Source organism: Rhinatrema bivittatum, chromosome 10, assembly GCF_901001135.1.
Source record: "Rhinatrema bivittatum chromosome 10, aRhiBiv1.1, whole genome shotgun sequence".
Lineage (NCBI taxonomy): Eukaryota > Metazoa > Chordata > Amphibia > Gymnophiona > Rhinatrematidae > Rhinatrema > Rhinatrema bivittatum.
In genome coordinates this window covers 9,867,882-9,886,361 of record NC_042624.1, presented here as the reverse complement: position 1 = coordinate 9,886,361, position 18,480 = coordinate 9,867,882, and the positions used below count along the sequence as shown (strand labels likewise).

Here is an 18,480-nt window from a genome sequence, read left to right as displayed (position 1 = left end):
TGAAAGAAATTGTAAAAAATTAAAAACAATTAAAAATAATAAAACTAATAAAAATTAAGTATAATACTAGAAAAATAAAAAACTATAAAACTGTAAAACAAACAATATAAAACAAAAAGAATAAAAAAAATAAAGAATACTACTAGAAAAATAAAAATAAAAAAAATTGAAAAAGTATAAAAAAATGAAGACCACTACTAGAAAAAGAAAAAAAGAAAAAAATATAAAAGAAAAAGAATATCTGAATAATCGTACTAGAAAAATAAAAATTATAAAACAAATTATAAAACAAAAAAGATATTAAAAAAAAGATAATTAAAAAAAGAAAAAATGAACATAAAGAAAAAGAAAAAATATAAAAGAATAAAAAATGAAGAATAGTAGAAAAGATAAAAAATAAAAAATTTTAAAACAAAAAAGAATTAAAAATTAAGAATTCTACTTCAAAAATAAAAATACAAAAATTATAAAAAAAGAATACAAAATGAAGAATACAAAAGAAAAATAAAAAATAAAAATTATAAAAAAATAATAAAAAATAAATACTAGAAAAATACAAAAAATAAAATATTAATAAAACAAAAATCTATAAGAAAATGAAGTATGCTACTAGAGAAATAAAAATTAAAAAATATATAAAAAAATGAATACTAATATAAAATACAAAAAAATAAAAAATTATAAAACAAAATGGAATAAAAATGAAGACTAGAAAAATAAAAACAAAAACATTATACAAGAAAAAATTGAAGAAAAATAAAAAAAAATTATAAAAACAAAAAAAGAAAAAAATGACTATACAAGAAAAAATGAAGTAAAAATTACAAAAATTAAAAAACTTTGAAATATATAATTCTGTGTTTTTGTCTGTTTATAATGAATTATTAAGTTAAATTATGTATTTTTTGTCAAAAGTACTTAAGATAAGGTTTGTCATACAGTATCCTGTTTCAAATAGTGGCCAATCTCAGGTCTGGATTTATCAAAATGCACTAAATATTGCATGCAATATTAAAAGGCTTGTATTTTAAGGTAATAGGCAGTTTATTGCAATTTGCTTTCCTACATACAACCACTGGGTGGGATCATATTTAGTAGTTTTAAGCTCCTAGGGATCCAGCCTAATTATCAGGGAACTTCTACAACCACTGGGGAGAGAGAGTGCCTAGCCACAATGTACTCATACTAGATAGGTATTTATATCTCTATAGGAGGCCCACCTAGTAACTCGAGGTGAGGTTTAGGTATTAGTGTAGGGGTTAGAGGCCACTTTGACATTCAAAGTGAGACGTACGATCAGAACAGTGCTCTCTTGTGAAGATTTGATGTCCTTCGGAGTGAAGAAACTCACCCAAAGAAGAGATTTGTGCAGTGTTCTCTCTACCTAGCTTGATGTTACCCAGGTAGAGAGTCCATCAAGCTAGGTTGAGAGATCATGACCATGACCATGACCATGACACCTGCTGCTCTACAAGACTGGAACTTTGGTACTCCTGCTTAGATGGAAGATGGATGACTGGTGTGACTTCTGGGAAGGTGAGCTGGGAGATACAGGCTGTGTGACTATCTTAAGGATATTGTTTGAGAGTCTGCCAGTGGGTGGTTGTACCTTTGGGGAAGAGTTGATATCCCAGAGGTATGGAAGGAGGGGCCAGACTTTAGACTTTGAGATGAACTTCTGAAGCCAGCCTTTGGAAATTGAGTTGCTGGCTCAGTGGGGAGGGCTTCTGCCTTCCATTTAGGCTGGGAGGGTTCAAACCCTGCCTGAGGATTTGTAAAGATAAATAACCTTGAACTTCTATTAGAGTTTTTGAATGGTCAGGAAAGCTTGTTCAGGGATTTGACCCTGGAACTAACGCAATTGACGGTGTACGGGCCAGTGACAGCGCATGCTATAAAATTGGGCGTAGATTTGTTTGTGCTGAACAAATCTACGCCCATGCATAAGTTTTAAAATCTGGCCCAATATGTCCCTGAATTAATTCCCACTGAGATTTTCTGACCCAAGAAAGAAGTGAGGTCCATATTCATCCATTGTACAGCTGTGCTAGTCAGTCGCTGAATATACCTGGTTATCTTAAAGTTAGCCGGTTATATATAACCGGCTAACTTTAGGAAAGCCCTACAGCTCTGACCAGAGTTAGCCACATAAGGTAACCAGCTAACTCACTCCTCTCCCCATCCTAACCCCCCCCCCCCCCCCCATGTGCAGCAACAATGCCTCATCTGTGGGATCCATGGCTGCCTGGAAATCCTTGAGTGCACAGATGCAGCTGAATATTAAGGTATGTCAGCTGCTCTGTTTTTTCTTTTGATCAAGATTGTTTTGACTTAGGTATTTGATATTTCATAAATATATATTTAAGAAAAGTTCATGAATGTAGATATGCTTGTTGGAAAAAGAGAGGGCATTCCACATGGAACATGAGAAGAGAGGAGAGGAATAGGGTCAAGAATGTAAGGGTATGTGTTTGAGGTGCACAGATGGGGTAAATGTTGCCTTAGAAGACCAGGTCTGGGATTGGTATCCTCAGCTGAGAGTAAGAGGAGCAGCAGGAGAATACTAAGAAGAGAGGTAGATGTGTGAGGATAGTGATGAAGGTGAGATGCTGTTGGGGAGAATGGAGATAACTGGATAAGAGGAAGAAAACTTGGGGGGCGCTCTAGCGCTGAGTCAAGATGGCTGCCTAAGCTCTCTGCTCCGTCCAGCCTCCTAACGACAATCGCCGTGCAGAACCCATACACTGCATTTTTTATTTCTAATTGTATTTTCCTCTCTTCGTTGAGATGGCAGCGCCTAAATCGGGGAAAATAGAGGCGGCTTTTGCGGCCGGCTCAGGCACTAAACGAGCAAAGCAGGACCCGTTGTCGCCGGACAAGGCCCCAACCGCAAAAACAATGGCGTCGGCCGAATTGGTATTAGCTGAGCTCAAACAATTGAAGGATATGCTTCAGCTGAACATAGACGCTACAGCAGCGATTCGAGCAGACTTACTAACGGTGACTACTCAAATGGGATCCTTTCAGCTAAAGCTAGAAGACCTGGAATCGCAAACGTCTACCTTATTGCTTGCTACGGCGCCATTGCCACGCATAACAAAAGATATCGAGAAACTGCAGCAAGAGCTAGAAGACTTATCTAATCGAAATAGACGCAGCAACGTTCGCATTCTGGGGATCCCAGAAGGAGCAGAAGGTACAGATATGATGGCTTTTCTTCACGATTTTATCCCGTCTATATTGAAGGTTACCTTCGATCATCCGTTCGAAATCGAACGTGCACACCGGGTCCCGTCTCGGCCTCTCCGCAACTCGCAGTACCCCAGGCCGATTATTTTCAAAACTTTGAGATTCCCTCAAGCCTTAACCATCCTTACTGTGGCTCGTAGCAAAGCTCCTCTCACTTTTCAAGGCAAATCAATTTTATTTGTGCCAGATCTCGCTAAAGCCACAGCAGAGAGGCGTAAGGCCTTCCTTGCGATGCGACCCCGGCTTCAAGCATTAGGAGCGAAATATGGGGTGCTTTATCCTGCACAACTGAGGATCACCTTCAACAACCAAACGAAGCTTTTCCATACCGTGGCAGACGCGGAATGCTATCTCGCACAACAGGATGAAATATCTGGCATGGTAACTTGAATGGATGTCAGACAATATGCTTTGGCGTAATCCACCAACAAAACCCATTGGAATTGGATTTGGGGATTTTTTTTTTCCCTAGTTCTTTCCCTTGGTGATTATGTTCCTCATTAGCGCGATTCTTCTCCGAGCTGAATCGGTAGCTTCTTCTCTACTTTTATTTTTTATAATGATACCTTTTGTTCTATTATCACTTAACGACGGCAGATCTCTATGAGACGCATCATATAGATCTTCTCATTTGGTTTGGAGTTTCTGTTTTTCTTTTTGTATATATACAGTGAAAGGACGGACTTTTGTTAATGACCAACAAAAAACGAATGAAGAGATCAAAAGAAATCCGGACATATGTAGGCGAGGAACGCCTCGCCTTTGATCTATTTAGGTTTCTTTTTGGAAGGGGAAATGTTAGGCCCCTTTTTATATTCATATGACTCTTCTTACTACTTACTAAGATACGGCTCTGTACTGGCGGATCTAGTATTACCGCATCGAACTGACCGGCAGCGGAGGGCGAGGAGCCACTTGTCCATCTAGAGGCCCATCACTGTTAATTTTTCAGGCTTGCAGTGACTTACTGTCTGGCTCACCTTTCAGGCATTCTACTACTTCTTCAAGTATGTTTTTTTTTCCTGTGCCTGGAGGCCTCTATCCTCACAGGTTTTCTTATTTTTTTCTGTTTTTCACTATTCTTTTTCTGCTCATGAGGCTCATCTCCCTATCTTTTGGACAATACACTGGCAGGAAGAAATATTGGCAACCATACGAAGATCCTTATCTATGGCGTCTAAGATTTCAACATTTACTATAGCGTCACTGAACGTCAATGGCTTCACGCATCAGATAAAAAGGAAAAAAATTCTCACATATCTGCAATCGCTCAATGCTGATATTGCTCTCCTACAAGAGACTCATCTAACGTCTGTGGAATCTGCTAAATTGAAGCAACAGTGGGTAGGCCAGGTCTTTTATAGCCAGGCTACCAAGAAAAAACGGGGAATGGCTATTCTGCTTCATAAAAATTTAGGGGCCCAGGTTCTCCACCAAGCGGCAGACCCTGATGGACGTTGGAATATTATACAAATATTGTTACAGAATGAACGCTACACCATTCTAAACCTTTATGCGCCCAACCAGGATGACCCGGCCTTCTTTCAATCGGTTTTTGCACAGATTCTACTTATGGATTCAGCACAACATATAATTGGCGGAGACTTTAATCAACCTATGGATATCATCTTAGATAAAAGGTCTACAGCTAAACCTATTTTGTCAAAATCCACGCAAACCTTGCGACATCTAGCACAGGTCTATGGCCTTTCTGACCCTTGGAGAACTCTCAACCCTACTGCCATTGATTATACCTTTTATTCCTTTCCTCATGCATCCTACTCGAGGATAGATTTTTTTTTAATCTCACATACTCTGATACCTAAAATTAGGTCATCCAACATACATCCGATTTTAATATCTGACCATGCGGCAACCACTTTTACCTGTGAGTTCCAGACGCCAATTCAAATCGATCGACAATGGCGCTTTAACCCGTCTTTGCTCTCAGACTCAACGTTTTTGTCCACTCTTAATACTAAAATTGAAGAATTTTTTCAATTCAATGACTCTCCAGATGTACCAACCCCCACTGTGTGGGCTGCTTTTAAGGCCACTATTAGAGGTGAAATCATTAGCTACTCCATTCATCAGAACAGGTCCAGAAGGGCTCATCTTCAGCGGCTACTCCAGGAAGTGGAACAGCTAGAACAGTCGCATATTCAAAGTCCTACACCTCAAACTTTGCATCCACTGTTAAAAGCCCGCTTTCACTACAATCAGGCCTTAAGTGATCAAGTCGAACTTCATTTGTTTCAAAACAAGGCTAGATACTACGCTGAAAATAATAAATGTGGTCATCTTCTGTCCTCACTGTTGAAGAAAAAGCTGGATAAAAAGAAGATAGTAAAGATTCAATCTTCTACGAATCAAACACTGACTTCGGATGTAGATATCTTGCAAACTTTCCGCGACTTTTATGCAACACTTTATCAAAGCGAATCTTCTCCGTCAGACACACAAATACAGGATTTTCTACATACCTTGCCTCATTCTTCGTTGACAGACGCTCAGAGGGCTCAACTTGATGCTCCCATTCAAGTAACAGAAATCACTGCTGCTATCTCCTCCTTACAATCCGGTAAAGCCCCGGGCCCGGATGGCTTTACCTCTGATTTCTTTAAGGCATTCCAAGGACCTTTATGTTCTCATTTACAGTCTTACTTTGCCTCTCTTTTAAGCATCTGTGGTAGTTCTTCCAAAGCCAGGAAGAGATGATTCTCTCCCCTCAAACTATCGCCCAATATCTCTTCTCAATACAGATTATAAAATATTCGCTAAAATATTGGCTACTAGGTTATCTCATCTCATGCCGCTCCTGGTCCATCCAGATCAATCTGGCTTCATCAAAGGTCGATTAATCACCAACAATCACTTACAATTTCACGATTCTGAGCCGTCCGTTGCCATATCTCTTGATGCGGAAAAGGCCTTCGATCGTGTCGAGTGGCCTTTTCTCTTTCAAGTATTACAATGGTATGGATTTGGGCCTTCCTTTCTATCATGGATAAAACATATTTATCATTTCCCCTCTGCTTACCTTTACATCAACAATCAGAAATCCACCTGTTTTCCACTTTATAGGGGTACGAGACAGGGATGTCCCCTATCCCCCCTGCTTTTCAACCTGGCTTTGGAACCTCTGCTAACAGCAATTCGTGTCAACTCTAATATAACTGGAATAACGATAGGAACAGACACATTCAAGCTCTCTGCATATGCTGATGATGTCTTGCTATTTCTTACACAACCTTCGTCTTCCTTAAATGCTCTCTTTGCTCTCATTTCTCAGTATTCTTTGATTTCTGGCTATAAGATTAATTGGCATAAGACCGAGCTCCTCCCTCTCAATCATAAAGGTGCAATTTTAGATCTTTCCCATTACCAAATTCAGAAAATGAATAAAGGCCTTAAATATCTGGGAATATACTTTTATACGGATCCCAGCGACACTATTACTTATTGCGAATCATCGATTTTGCAACAACTTAGGACTGCTACTCTTAAATGGTCTCCTTTACATTTGACTTGGTGGGGGAGACTGGAAACTATTAAAATGGTTTTAGCTCCAAAAGTCACATATATTTTGGCTATGATTCCTATTTTTTTCTCTGCTGATTTTTATTCTCATGTCGATAGACTGTTGACGACTTTCTTATGGAATCACAAAACTCCACGCATAGCTTTGCGTAAATTGAAAGCTAGTAAGCAGTGTGGTGGTGTGAACTTCCCTGATTTCTACCGATACCATCAAGCTTTCATTTTACAAGCAGGCTCTTTTTATTTTTCTCATTTAATTCCGACTGAAACCCCTCCGAGATGGCTTAGTGTGGAATCCGCTTCTCTCTCCCCACTTCCCATGCACATATTTCCGGGTATATCACTGACCTCGCGTATCGCCTCTCATCCCATCCTACGTTCCCTTCATAAAGCATTTGGAGAGCTGGAACGCCTCCGTCCTACCCAAACCTTTTCTTGGAAATCTTCGAAATATGGGCCCCTTTGGGGAAACTCCCTACTTCGTATTAATAATCATCCTAGGAGGAACTAAGATGGCCGCGGGTGTGGTCGCATATTGAGCAGCTCCGTGCCCTCGTTCCCTAAAAATTTCCTCTAAGTCTTTTTTCTTCGATTTTCTACAATGCCACATAAGAGAAAAGGGAAAATCCGGATATATCCTCCCTTACCGGATAATTTGGAAGGGCAGCGGCTGATTTATCAGTATGCAACCCCGACATCAGTAACGAGGACGTCTACCCCCATTGGTGAGTCAGGGGAAGGAGCCCAGTACTCACCCGGGGAACTATCGCTGACGCCTCCGGATCCTAAAACGCTGATTCAAGCAGCTCTACTGCTCGACTCTGTGCCTGCTGAGACGCCGGTAGGAACTTCCTTCGAGCATGCTCAGTTGGGAGGCAAGCCCAGGGACGAAGCAGACGTGGGGGGTGCAGCCAGTGCTCGTGTCTCCGCTGAGGCTACAGGAGGGGAGGAGTATGAAGCCAGCGGAGAAGGAACAGCAGAGCCGGTTTCTCCACTTATCCCACAGAGATTAACAAAACCAGCGATTGTAACGCTCGACGCCCTTTGGGATCTGGTAGCAGGGAACGCTGCGAAGCTCGACAGACAGGCTTGTAAACTAGAGGAAGTTTCCAAGAGAATGACTAAGATCGAAACTGACCACACGAATCTGGAAAAGGCTCTGACAAAGGTAACTGTGGATGTAAAAAAATTGCAAGATTTAAGTGCAGTTTCTGTTAATGAAAGACTATCCTCTTTGAGAAGATTGGAGTCAGTAGAGAATTACTTAAGGCACTTAAATATAAGACTCTTGAATTTCCCCAAAGTTATGGGTGAGTTGCCTTTGCAGACTTTCAAGAAATTTGCTATTGAAATTCTAAAGATACCACCAGAGAATGTTCCGCCTGTTAAAAAAAATATTCTTTTTAAGACAGAGAGGAGCCTTAATATCGCCTGGTATGGGGATAGATATGGAAAATCTAACCAATTTTCTGGAAACAACAACGGAAGAAATTACAGAAAGGTCTGCCTTGTTTGTGACTCTTTATTCAGAAATTGATGTTGGAATAATTATGAAGAATTATTTCAAAAATTTAAATGTTTCTTTTATGGGTGGTCAAGTTCGTATCTTTCCAGACTTGGCAAAACCAACGCAAATGCGAAGGAAAAAGTTTATTTCATTGCGCCCAAAAGTGCTTGCACTAGGAGGTACCTATATTTTAAGGTACCCCTGTAGGTGCATAGTTAAACTTTTGGGGAATACTTATGTGTTCTTTAGTCCGGAACAACTTCAAGCCTTTCTAGAGGCACGAGAGCAGACCCCGCAGCCTATAGAGCTGGATCCAGTAAATGAATCTGATGTTTAAACCCAGCCTTACTTCTAAATTGTTTCTTATGTTCTCCTTTTATTCTTTTCCTCCTCAGTTACCTACGAAAGGTAGAGATTGTGAAATTTTGTCATGTTTCAATATTTAATTTTTAAATTTCAAATAAGAATTTCATGTAAAGAACAATTTCTCAATCTCTTGTGATTCTATGCAAATTACTTTGTATTTTGTTTTGAAAAGATGATAAATAAAGATTAAAAAAAAAAAAAAAAAAATCATCCTATATATTGGCCAATCTGGAGCAAAGTGGCTATATGGTCCTTGCTAGATGTTTTTGATAATAACATTTTTTGTTCCTTCTCAGAGTTGCAAGATCGATATTCGCTCCCTCACTCCCAATTTTATTTTTGGCTTCAGCTCAGGCATGTCCTTCTCTCTACCAAGGGGAAGGTTGTGTTCCCAGACAAGTCCCCTTATTTACTAGATATTTATTTGGAATTTGGTCCAAAAGGACATCTGGCTTCACGGATATACAAATTATTTACTCAATTGTCTTACAAAACCTCCCAATTGTCTCTCTCTATACTGTGGGCTGAGGAAATGTCAATTCCCATTTCCTCCGAATGTTGGACCTCTGTATGGAATGTTGTGACGCGCATATCTTTATCCTCCAGCCTTACCCAGTCCATGTTCTTTATCCTACACAGAGCATTATGGACACCCTGGAAATTACACAGGGCAGGCGTCCTTGTATCTCATAATTGTTGGTCCTGTGCAGGTCCTAATGCCACATTGCAACATATGCTCTTTTCTTGCCCTTATACGTTTCAATTTTGGACCCAAGTATGGCACGTCGTGACTGAAATTTTTCAGTTTTCAGAATTCTTTATCTTACTCCATTACTGTACTAAAGGGAGCTCATCCTGATATAACCCTTTCTGGCCCCCATTGCAAGCTACTTGATTTTCTCCTTACAGTTGCGCAGCACAACATTCTTTCTCATTGGAAAAGAAGTGATTTGCTCTCGGAACACCTTTGGTGGAATTCGGTATGTTTATATGTGAAATATGAGAAAGCTATGGCCATAAAGTTTAGGAGACTAGCTGCCTGGTCGCAGGTATGGAAGCCATTAGACGTCTATTTGACAACTCATTCCTAACTCCAACACGTTTACCAGTGCGCATTTTTTCTTCTTGTCAGTTATCTGATATGGATATTGACTTTGGTGAGTTTTTTTATCTTACCACATCACAGCCTGCCTATCCTTCTCTTCTTTCTCTTTTCTTCTACCTCCTTTTTCTTTTTTCTTTTCTGTCTCCTTTTTTCTTCTTCTCTTTTTCTGTTGATGGTCGCAAACTGTGTACTGGTGGCTTTGTTTAATGTTTGAACCCCATATCGATCACACGTTTGTTCATTCTTTTCTTTTCATACACATTTGTAATAGACGTATCTCTGTTTTTCCATGTATTTTGTATTGTATTATTGAACAGTATGTATCCACAATACGCGGGTATGTTATTCTTACTTTATACTTAATTGTTTGGTTTTCCTTTGTATCGTTTGTTTATGCAAAATTCTAATAAAAGATTACAACACAAAAAAAAAAAGAGGAAGAAAACTTTAAAGTTCAAGAGCAGTGGACAGGGCAGAAAGAGAATGGCAGATGAGGTATCAAATGTAGAGAATGAGGACAATAGAATTGGTGATAATAATGTAATGAACAGCATACATGTGAGCCCTGTCGTGCTGCGGAGCAATTTACACTGTCTTGCAGTCGGGGGCAACAAGACCTGCGCTGACAGCTGGAGTATGTGCCTTGATATGGGCCAGGCTACAGCTTCACCTGAACCAGCCACCTCCCCCATGGGTTGGGTCCTTGGGTTCTGGTGACTGGCAGGAGATTCATGGAGCTAGGGTCTAGAGGCAGCAGACTAGGTGGTCCAGGTATGAGGAAAAGAGTCAGATTCAGGAAGCAAGCAAGAGGTAAGTGTAAGTCCAAGGCTGCAGTCAGAATTGGAGAGACTCACCAAACAGACAAGACACATGGGGACAGACAGGACAAGACCAAAATGCAAGGCATGGAATCACTCCAAAGACAAGGGTAAAATGGATAGACAAGATGAGGAGACAGCACAAAAGCTGGAAGGTAGGATGGAATGAGGCAAGGATGGAAGAAACAAGGCTGCCTGGATGAGGCAGGCTGGAATGAGGTAAGGCTGGAAGGCAGGCAGGATGAGGCAACAACAGGCTGGAACAAGAACACCCAATGCTGAGGTAAGGCAGGTAGGTCTGTGAAGCCCTTTTATAGGTCTAAGAAGATTATGTCATCGCTGTGTGCTACAGTGTTTTCCAGCCGTGGGCCCTTTAAATATAGAAATTTCAAAGACATGAGCACGCCTAGGGAGAAGCTGGAGGTTGCGGTCCTGGTAGCATCTTGCCACACTTGGGATGGTTGGTAATATATGCCACAGAAGAGGGTGCTGGTGGCATCAGGCTATGTGAAGCATCGCATGGGACTGTCCCATAAACAGCAAAATATAGCAGAATCCCCACTTCTAAGCCCCCTTCCCAGACCTCTTGTCTTTGACTTCTGGGGAGATGTTGATGGTATACCTTTACCATCTGGGGACTTGGGAAGCTTGACATGAGTTCTAGGGATTCCTTGGTTTTCAGGTGGACATAAAAGAGCATCTTCTGCAGGCAAGGATCCTTCGGAAAGAGAAGAACATGACTCATGGGTCCTAGTATCATTGTGTTAAATGAGGACAGTCCCTGCCTTCTTTCAGTGGTCTCTACCTCCATGAAGATGGACTTTGAGAATCCTGAACAGCCATTAGATTTGCAAGGCACCAAGGCTCTAGATTGTTGCTCATAGCATAGGTCTGTAGCCAATGTGTACTGGAGTGGTAGATCTGAAAGATCAAGCCAGATAGTTTGGGGTGAAGTAGTTGGAGGCACGGATTGGGCAGTATGAAAGCTCCTGGCTATCTGTGACATAGCCCCATCAATAGATGGTTGGTGGAGTCTGAGCCAGGGTAGCCCGGGGATAGTAAGTAAAACCTGAGGCTTTCTTGATGGGAATCAATCTGCATGGAGATAGACAAGGTGGCCATAGCCACAGAACCAGTCAGGGGTACACCATAGAAGAGATAATGCTGAGTGCGGGTGAGGTGGTTCCAGGGCAGCCCCACTGGCATAGCAGCGAATCCTGAATAAAATTTCTCCCCTCTCCAGAGTCAAGTCAGGGTTCAGTGGGCTGCCTATTGAGAGGCAGGGCTGGAGTTCTCTCCTCAGTTACCTGTTTATCCTTTTTCTCATGCAGCATACAAAGGGCTCTATCGGTGCCCTTACCCCGCCAGGAGAGGTCTGAGGGAACCTTTTTGAGGTCTGGCCCAGCTGGGATGTCTGCTCCTCAAGACAAACCTACGCATCCTTCTCTACAAGCCAGGGGTAAACAGGTTCTCGATTCAGACGAAGAGGATTGGACCACAGAGGATGAGGACGATGTTTTGACAGATCGATGAACCGTTTAAGGGGGCCCTTGAAGAGGGGGTACTGTTATGCCGGTCAGCCGAGGAGGCCGCCTGAGCCTACACCTTCGGGCCACAGTCCGACGTGCTCCAGACCCCCGGGGCCTACCGTGACATCGAGGCGCTTACCCCTGCAAACGGGTCGCCACCACTACAGAAGCCCCATCCCAACATTCTTTATATGCACATGGTGAAGCCAGCCCCTTTCTTAAAGGGGTCAGCGTGGGAAGGCCATTCAACAACCACAGATCTCCACCCCTTCCTGAGAGGTATAATATGCTGTAGCTTCTCCTTCAGTTCAAGTTAGCAAGGATTGTGTTGGATGGAAAGCCTCCAGTTTGAGCTATTCTGCCGCTTCCTTGCTGCTGTTGGAAGCTCTCTCTGCCCTTCGGGGTATTTCTCTAACCTGGGTACCCGTTCTTGGGGGACCCTTTGTCTTCTTTCAGGTGCCTATCTGGGATCAGGTTCTCGCTCCACGAGGGCCTGCTCTCCCTTGCTCGGTGCCTGTATTCAACTACTTCTGCCTGCTGGGATCTCCATCTATATAGCTATCAACTTAGTGAGTAATCTAACATTCTCAGTCTGTCTCATCTACAGCTCTGCTGCACTGGGAACCTGCATTTGGATCTCCCTAAACCATCTCTGTGAGACAGGTCCCTACCAAGGGTCCTGGGACTGCTACCTCTGGATAGCCTCACTACTGCCACCTCTGATATACCTCAGCTGTATAATAAAAGATGAATCTCTGTGTTTGTGTGTCTAGCCTAGTACTGTGGTTCCTCATGGGGCTCCTCCCCATGGGCGTGGTCATCTCCACAGAACCCAAGAATCCACTCAAACTCCTCAAAAACATAACCTTGGGTAAGAGTATAGTGATAGGACTATACTACCACCCACCTGGCCAAAATAGTCAGACACATGATGAAATACTATGAGAAATTAGGGAAGCTAACCAATTCGGCAGTGAAGTAATAATGGGAGACTTCAAATACCCCAAAATTGACTGGGTAAATATAACATCAGGACATGCTAGAAACATAAAGTTTCTGGACGGAATAAACAACTGCTTCAGGGAGCAATTGGTTCAGGAAGCAATTTTAGATTTAATTCTTAGTGAAATATAGGATTTGGTGAGAGAAGTAACGGTGGTGGGGCCACTTGGCAATAGTGATCATAACATGATCAAATTTGAATTAATGACTGGAAGGGGGACAATATGTTAATCTACAGCTCTAACACTAAATTTTCAAAGGGAAACTGATAAAATGAGGAAAATAGAAAAAAAAACAAAGGTGCAGCTGCAAAAGTAAAATGTTTACAAAGGCATGGACATTGTTTGAAAATGTAATCTTAGAAGCACAATCCAGATGTATTCTACACATTAAGAAAGGTGGAAGGAAGGCAAATTTTATTTAAGAACTTTTCTATACCGGTATCTGTGGGTACATCATATCGGTTTACAGATAACAACGTATTATAGAGAACAAGAGAACGATAGAGGAACCAAGGAACAAGGGGGGTGAGGAGGGGTAAAATGGAATAGTAGGAGAAACTAATATGAACGAGGAAGCTAGAGGAAGGTAACATGGGAAAAAGGGAACTAAAATACACAGGGGAATTATTACTGGCACGGTTAAAAGGTGAGGTCAAAGAGGCTATCTTATCCAAAACAAAATCCTTCAAAAATTGGAAGGGGGTCCATCTGAAGAAAATAGGAAAAAGCATAAGCATTGTCAAGGTAAGTGTAAAATACTGATAAGGCAGGCTAAGAGAGAAGTTGAAATGAAATTGCCAGAGGCAAAAATTCATAATAAAAACTTTTTAAAATATATCTGAAGCAAGAAACCTGTGAGGGAATAGGTTGGTCTCTTAGATCATCGAGGGGTTAAAGGGGCTCTTAGGAAAGATAAGGCCATTGCAGAAAGACTAAATGCATTCTCTGCTTTTTTGTTTACTAATGAAGATGTTGGGGAGATACCAGTTCTTGAGATGGTTTTCAAGGGTGATGAATTAGATGAACTGAACCAAATGACTGTGAACCTGGAAGATGTAGTAGGCCAGATTGACAAACTAAAGAGTAGCAAATCATCTGGACTGGATGGTATACATCCCATGGTTCTGAAGGAACTAAAAAATGAAATTTCAGATCTATTAGTTAAAATTTGTATACTATAATTAAAATTATCCATTGTACATGAAGACTTAAGGGTAGTCGATGCAACCCCAATATTTAAAAAGGGCTCCAGGGCCAATCCAGGAAACTATAGACCAGTGAGCCTGACTTCACTGCCAAGAAAAAGAGTGGAAACTATTCTAAAGATTAAAATCACAGAGCATATAGAAAGACATGTTTAATGGAACACAGTCAGCATGGATTTACCCAAGGTAAGTCATGCCTCACCAGTTTGCTTCATTTTTTAGAAGGGGTTAATAAACATGTGGATAAAGGTGAACCGGTAGATATAGTATATTTGGATTTTCAGAAGGCATTTGACAAAGTCCCTCATGAGAGGCTTCTAAGAGAACTAAATAGTCATAGGATAGGAGGTGATGTCCTTTCATCAATTACAAACTGTTTAAAAGACAGGAAACAGAGTAGGATTAAATTTGTCAATTTTCTCCATGGAAAAGGGTAAACATTGAAGTGCCTAAGGGATCTGTTCTTGGACCGATGCGTTTCAATATATTTATAACTGATCTGGAAAGGAGTGTGACGAGTGAGGTTATCAAATTTGCAGATGATACAAAATAATTCAGAGAAGTTGTGATAATTACAGGAGGACCTTTTGAGAATGGAAGATTGGGCATACAAATGGAGGATGAAATTTAATATGGACAAGTGATAGTGTAGCATATAGGAAAAAATAACCCCTGCAGAAGTTACACGATGTTAGGTTCCATATTAGGTGCTACCACCCAGGAAAGAGATCTAGGTGTCATAGTGGATAATACATTGAAATCGTCGGCACAGTTTGCTGCGGCAGTCACAAAAGCAAAAAGAATGCTAGGAATTATTAGGAAGGGAATGGTGAATAGAATTGAAAATGTCATAATGCCTCTATATCGCACCTTGAGTACTGTGTACAATCCTGGTCACTGCATCTCAAGAAACATATAGTTGCACTAGAGAAGGGACAGAGAAGAGCGGCCAAAATGATAAAGGAGGTGGAACAGCTTCCCTATGAGGAAAGGCTAAAGAGGTTATGCTGTTCAGCTTAGAGAAGAGGCGGTCAAGGGAGGATATGATAGAGATCTTTAAAATCATGAGAGTTCTACAACAGGTAGACTTGAATCGGTTATTTACTCTCAGATAATAGGACTAGGGGGCACACATGAAGTTAGCAAGTAGCACATTTAAAACTAATTGGAGAAATTTATTTTTTCACTCAATGCACAATTAAGCTCTGGAATCTGTTGCCAGAGGATGTGGTTACTGCAGTTAGTGTAACTGGGTTAAAAAAAAAAGGTTAGGATAAGTTCTTGGAGGAGAAGTCCATTAACTGCTATTAATCAAGTTGACATAGGGATTATCCACTGCTATTACTGGCATCAGTAGCATGGGATCCACTTAGTGTTTGGGTAGTTGCTAGGTACTTGTAGCCTGGATTGGCCTCTGTTGGAAACAGGAAACTAGCGTTGATGGACCCTTGGTTTGACCCAGTATGGCAATTTCTTATGGCACTTGGGACCCATGAGGTATTAGGGCTGCTATAACATGTCTATGGCATGGGCTTGGCCCTCAGAAAACCACAAGAAAACAGAGTTATAGTACAATAAAAACACTTGACTTGCCATACTGGATAAGACCAAAGGTCCCTCAAGCCACAGCTGCCTCATCCTGCCTTCAAGCCCTCACCAGCATCACAAATTCAACAAATATCCTGCAAGGATCCCACCCCCCATGGGCCAAAGAATATATCCACAATGGCACAGCTTAAATGATGCCACCCCCATGGCACATCTTCAGTGACGTAGTCTACTCCCCTTCCACGGCACATCTTAGAGTGACGCGGCCATTTCCCCTCACGGTGCATCTTTAGTCCAGTAGAAATCAGGCTCAGCTTCAGTGATGTGTTACCTGCCTGTCTTTCCGCTGAACTTCAGTGATGTGGCACCCCCCCCCCCCTCCTGCAGCACATCTTAAGAGTGATGTTGCCCCCTCCCCTCATGGCATTGTCATTGATGCAGCCCAGCAGCAAAACATGAACCTTGTCAGCACAGCTTGAATGACATTGCCCCTTCCACAGCTTCGATGACGCGGCTCACCCCTCTGGCAGCCTTGAATGTGAGTATGAGAGACAAGGAGAGTGTCTGTGTTTGTCATGGAGAGAGAAAGAGAGAGCCTGTATATGTAAGAGAGGGAGTGCCTGTGTGTGCGCGTGCAGAGACACAGAGCATGAGTGTGCATGTGTAGAGACACAGCATGAGTGTGCCTGTGTGTATGTTTGTGTGAAGGAGAGCAAGCAACTGAGTATGAGAAAGCGGCTGTGCATGTGAGGGAGAAGGAGCCACTGAACATATGGGAGAAAGAGCCACTGAGAGTGAGAGAATGCTTGTGTGTGTGTGAAGGAGAGTGCATGACTGAGTGTAAGAGAGCGCCTGCGTTTGTTTGTGAGGGAGAGAGTACCTGTGTGTCTGTTTGAGGTAGAGAAAACCACTGAGTGTGTGAAAGCTTGGGCGTGTGTATAAGGGGGAGAGAATCAGTGAATAAGCATGTGCGTGAAAATGAATATGTGTGTTAGAATTAAAATTTTTTCAGTATGTGTATGATAAAGAGAGAGGATAAAGTTTGGCACCCTCCTCGTCCCCCCTTCCACCTCCCCTACTAATCCAGGAGAATCTCAGGGTGACTGGAAATCAAAGGTTACCAGGTAAGGAGTGCGGAAGATTTTTTTTTTCATCCCTATTAGTTTTACATAACTGTATATTAATAAAATTCTGCTGTTTTGAAATATTTAATTGTTTGGTAAATATTTTACATTTTTTGTGACATTTATTATTATATATTTTACTGTTCTTCAGTTGATTTGCCATATTTATTCTTTCTATTGGTATAGTTGATGTTTTATACTGTATTTCTCGATTGTATTTCATGTTTAACAAGGAATAGTGATTTTATGTCTCATTGTTGCATTGCATACATATTCTGGGTTGTTGTGGTTTCCAGTTCAATTTTTATCTGCCTGTTTATACTTTCTAGTCAGTTTGTTCTATTTGGTGAGGGTCTATCCATGTTCTCCATTTGTGACCATGGTGAGATATTATGCTAGTGTGTAGTTTCTATATAGATCTGATATTTCACTTTCAATGCATATCCAGATAACACTCTGCTTCAATGGCAGGAGGGAAAGAGGAAAGAGGATTTATATTCAGGCAACAACCAACAAGGACTGAACTACATAGTCTGGGTAAACAAATAATTATGAGTGTAGCTTGCTTGTTACGAATCAATTAAATCTGATACTTCACTTGGAATACATATCCAGCGCAACTCACTGCTTCAACAGCAGGGGGGAATAAAAGAGGAATTATATTCAAACAACAAAGACTGAATGGCACAGGCTGGGTAAACAAATAAGTGAGGGAGTAGCTTGCTTATAGCAGCAGTTACTACCCCAAATCAATTAAGCTAGATACTTCACTTAGATGCAGCTCCAGAACTGCTCTCTACATCAATGGCGGGTGTGGAAGGTAATTAGAACCAAAACGTTACTAATAAGGGCCAAGAATAACATAAGTATGAGAAAAAAAAAGTGTGAAAGCTTGGTGGGCAGACTGGATGGGCCATTTGGTCTTCTTCTGCTGTCATTTCTTTGTTTCTATCTATGGAAGCCTTCTAGTACTGTTTTCCTAATAGATGGTGTATTGGTGTTGTAGGGCCTGTTGTAATATTCAGTGTTGCCTTGTTATAGGTTACTGTTGAGTTTGAGTTCTGACATTTAGTGATGCTTTGGTATGGGAGGTTTATAATATTGTAATTAAGTTTCTCATGGCTATCTGAGGGCCTAGCCTACATTCAATATGCTTTCCAGTAGGCCCAATACCATATGGGTTCCAAGTGTATTTTATAAAAATAATAAATAAATACCCTTTTCATGCAAAATCTCACATTTTGGGTTGGGAAAGTGGTTAATATGACATTTTTAATATAAAGGCATAATTTAAAATTGTGGGTGGGGAGAGGGGTATGGTGGCTCATGGTTATAAGTTTCACCTAGGGATCTTAATACCCTTGCGTCTGCCCTGAGAAAGCAGCAGTTGGTAGGGCTCCTGGGAATGAAGTAGGTTAACCAGCTCCCTAGAGATATTATCACTGGCATTCTTCTGGGAACCCTGAACCCTGCTTTCTCCCATTC

At 41.2% G+C, this 18,480-nt stretch overlaps 1 protein-coding gene across 1 annotated transcript; it reads left to right on the top strand.

The window, feature by feature from the left end:
* The first annotated feature begins 7,312 nt into the window (after positions 1–7,312).
* LOC115100161 lies at positions 7,313–8,826 on the top strand. The gene is made up of 2 exons (XM_029618437.1): positions 7,313–8,099; positions 8,202–8,826. The coding sequence occupies exons 1-2, from the start codon at positions 7,391–7,393 to the stop codon at positions 8,324–8,326; spliced, it is 834 nt and encodes a 277-aa protein (XP_029474297.1). The 5' UTR covers positions 7,313–7,390; the 3' UTR covers positions 8,327–8,826.
* The last annotated feature ends 9,654 nt before the right edge of the window (positions 8,827–18,480 follow it).

Bases quoted from the DNA above. Each gene is read 5' to 3' on its own strand.
- LOC115100161 (XM_029618437.1), top strand. From the start codon at position 7,391: ATGCCACATAAGAGAAAAGGGAAAATCCGGATATATCCTCCCTTACCG. The intron at 8,100-8,201 runs GTGAGTTGCCTT...TTTTTAAGACAG, and splicing joins GAATTTCCCCAAAGTTATGG to AGAGGAGCCTTAATATCGCC.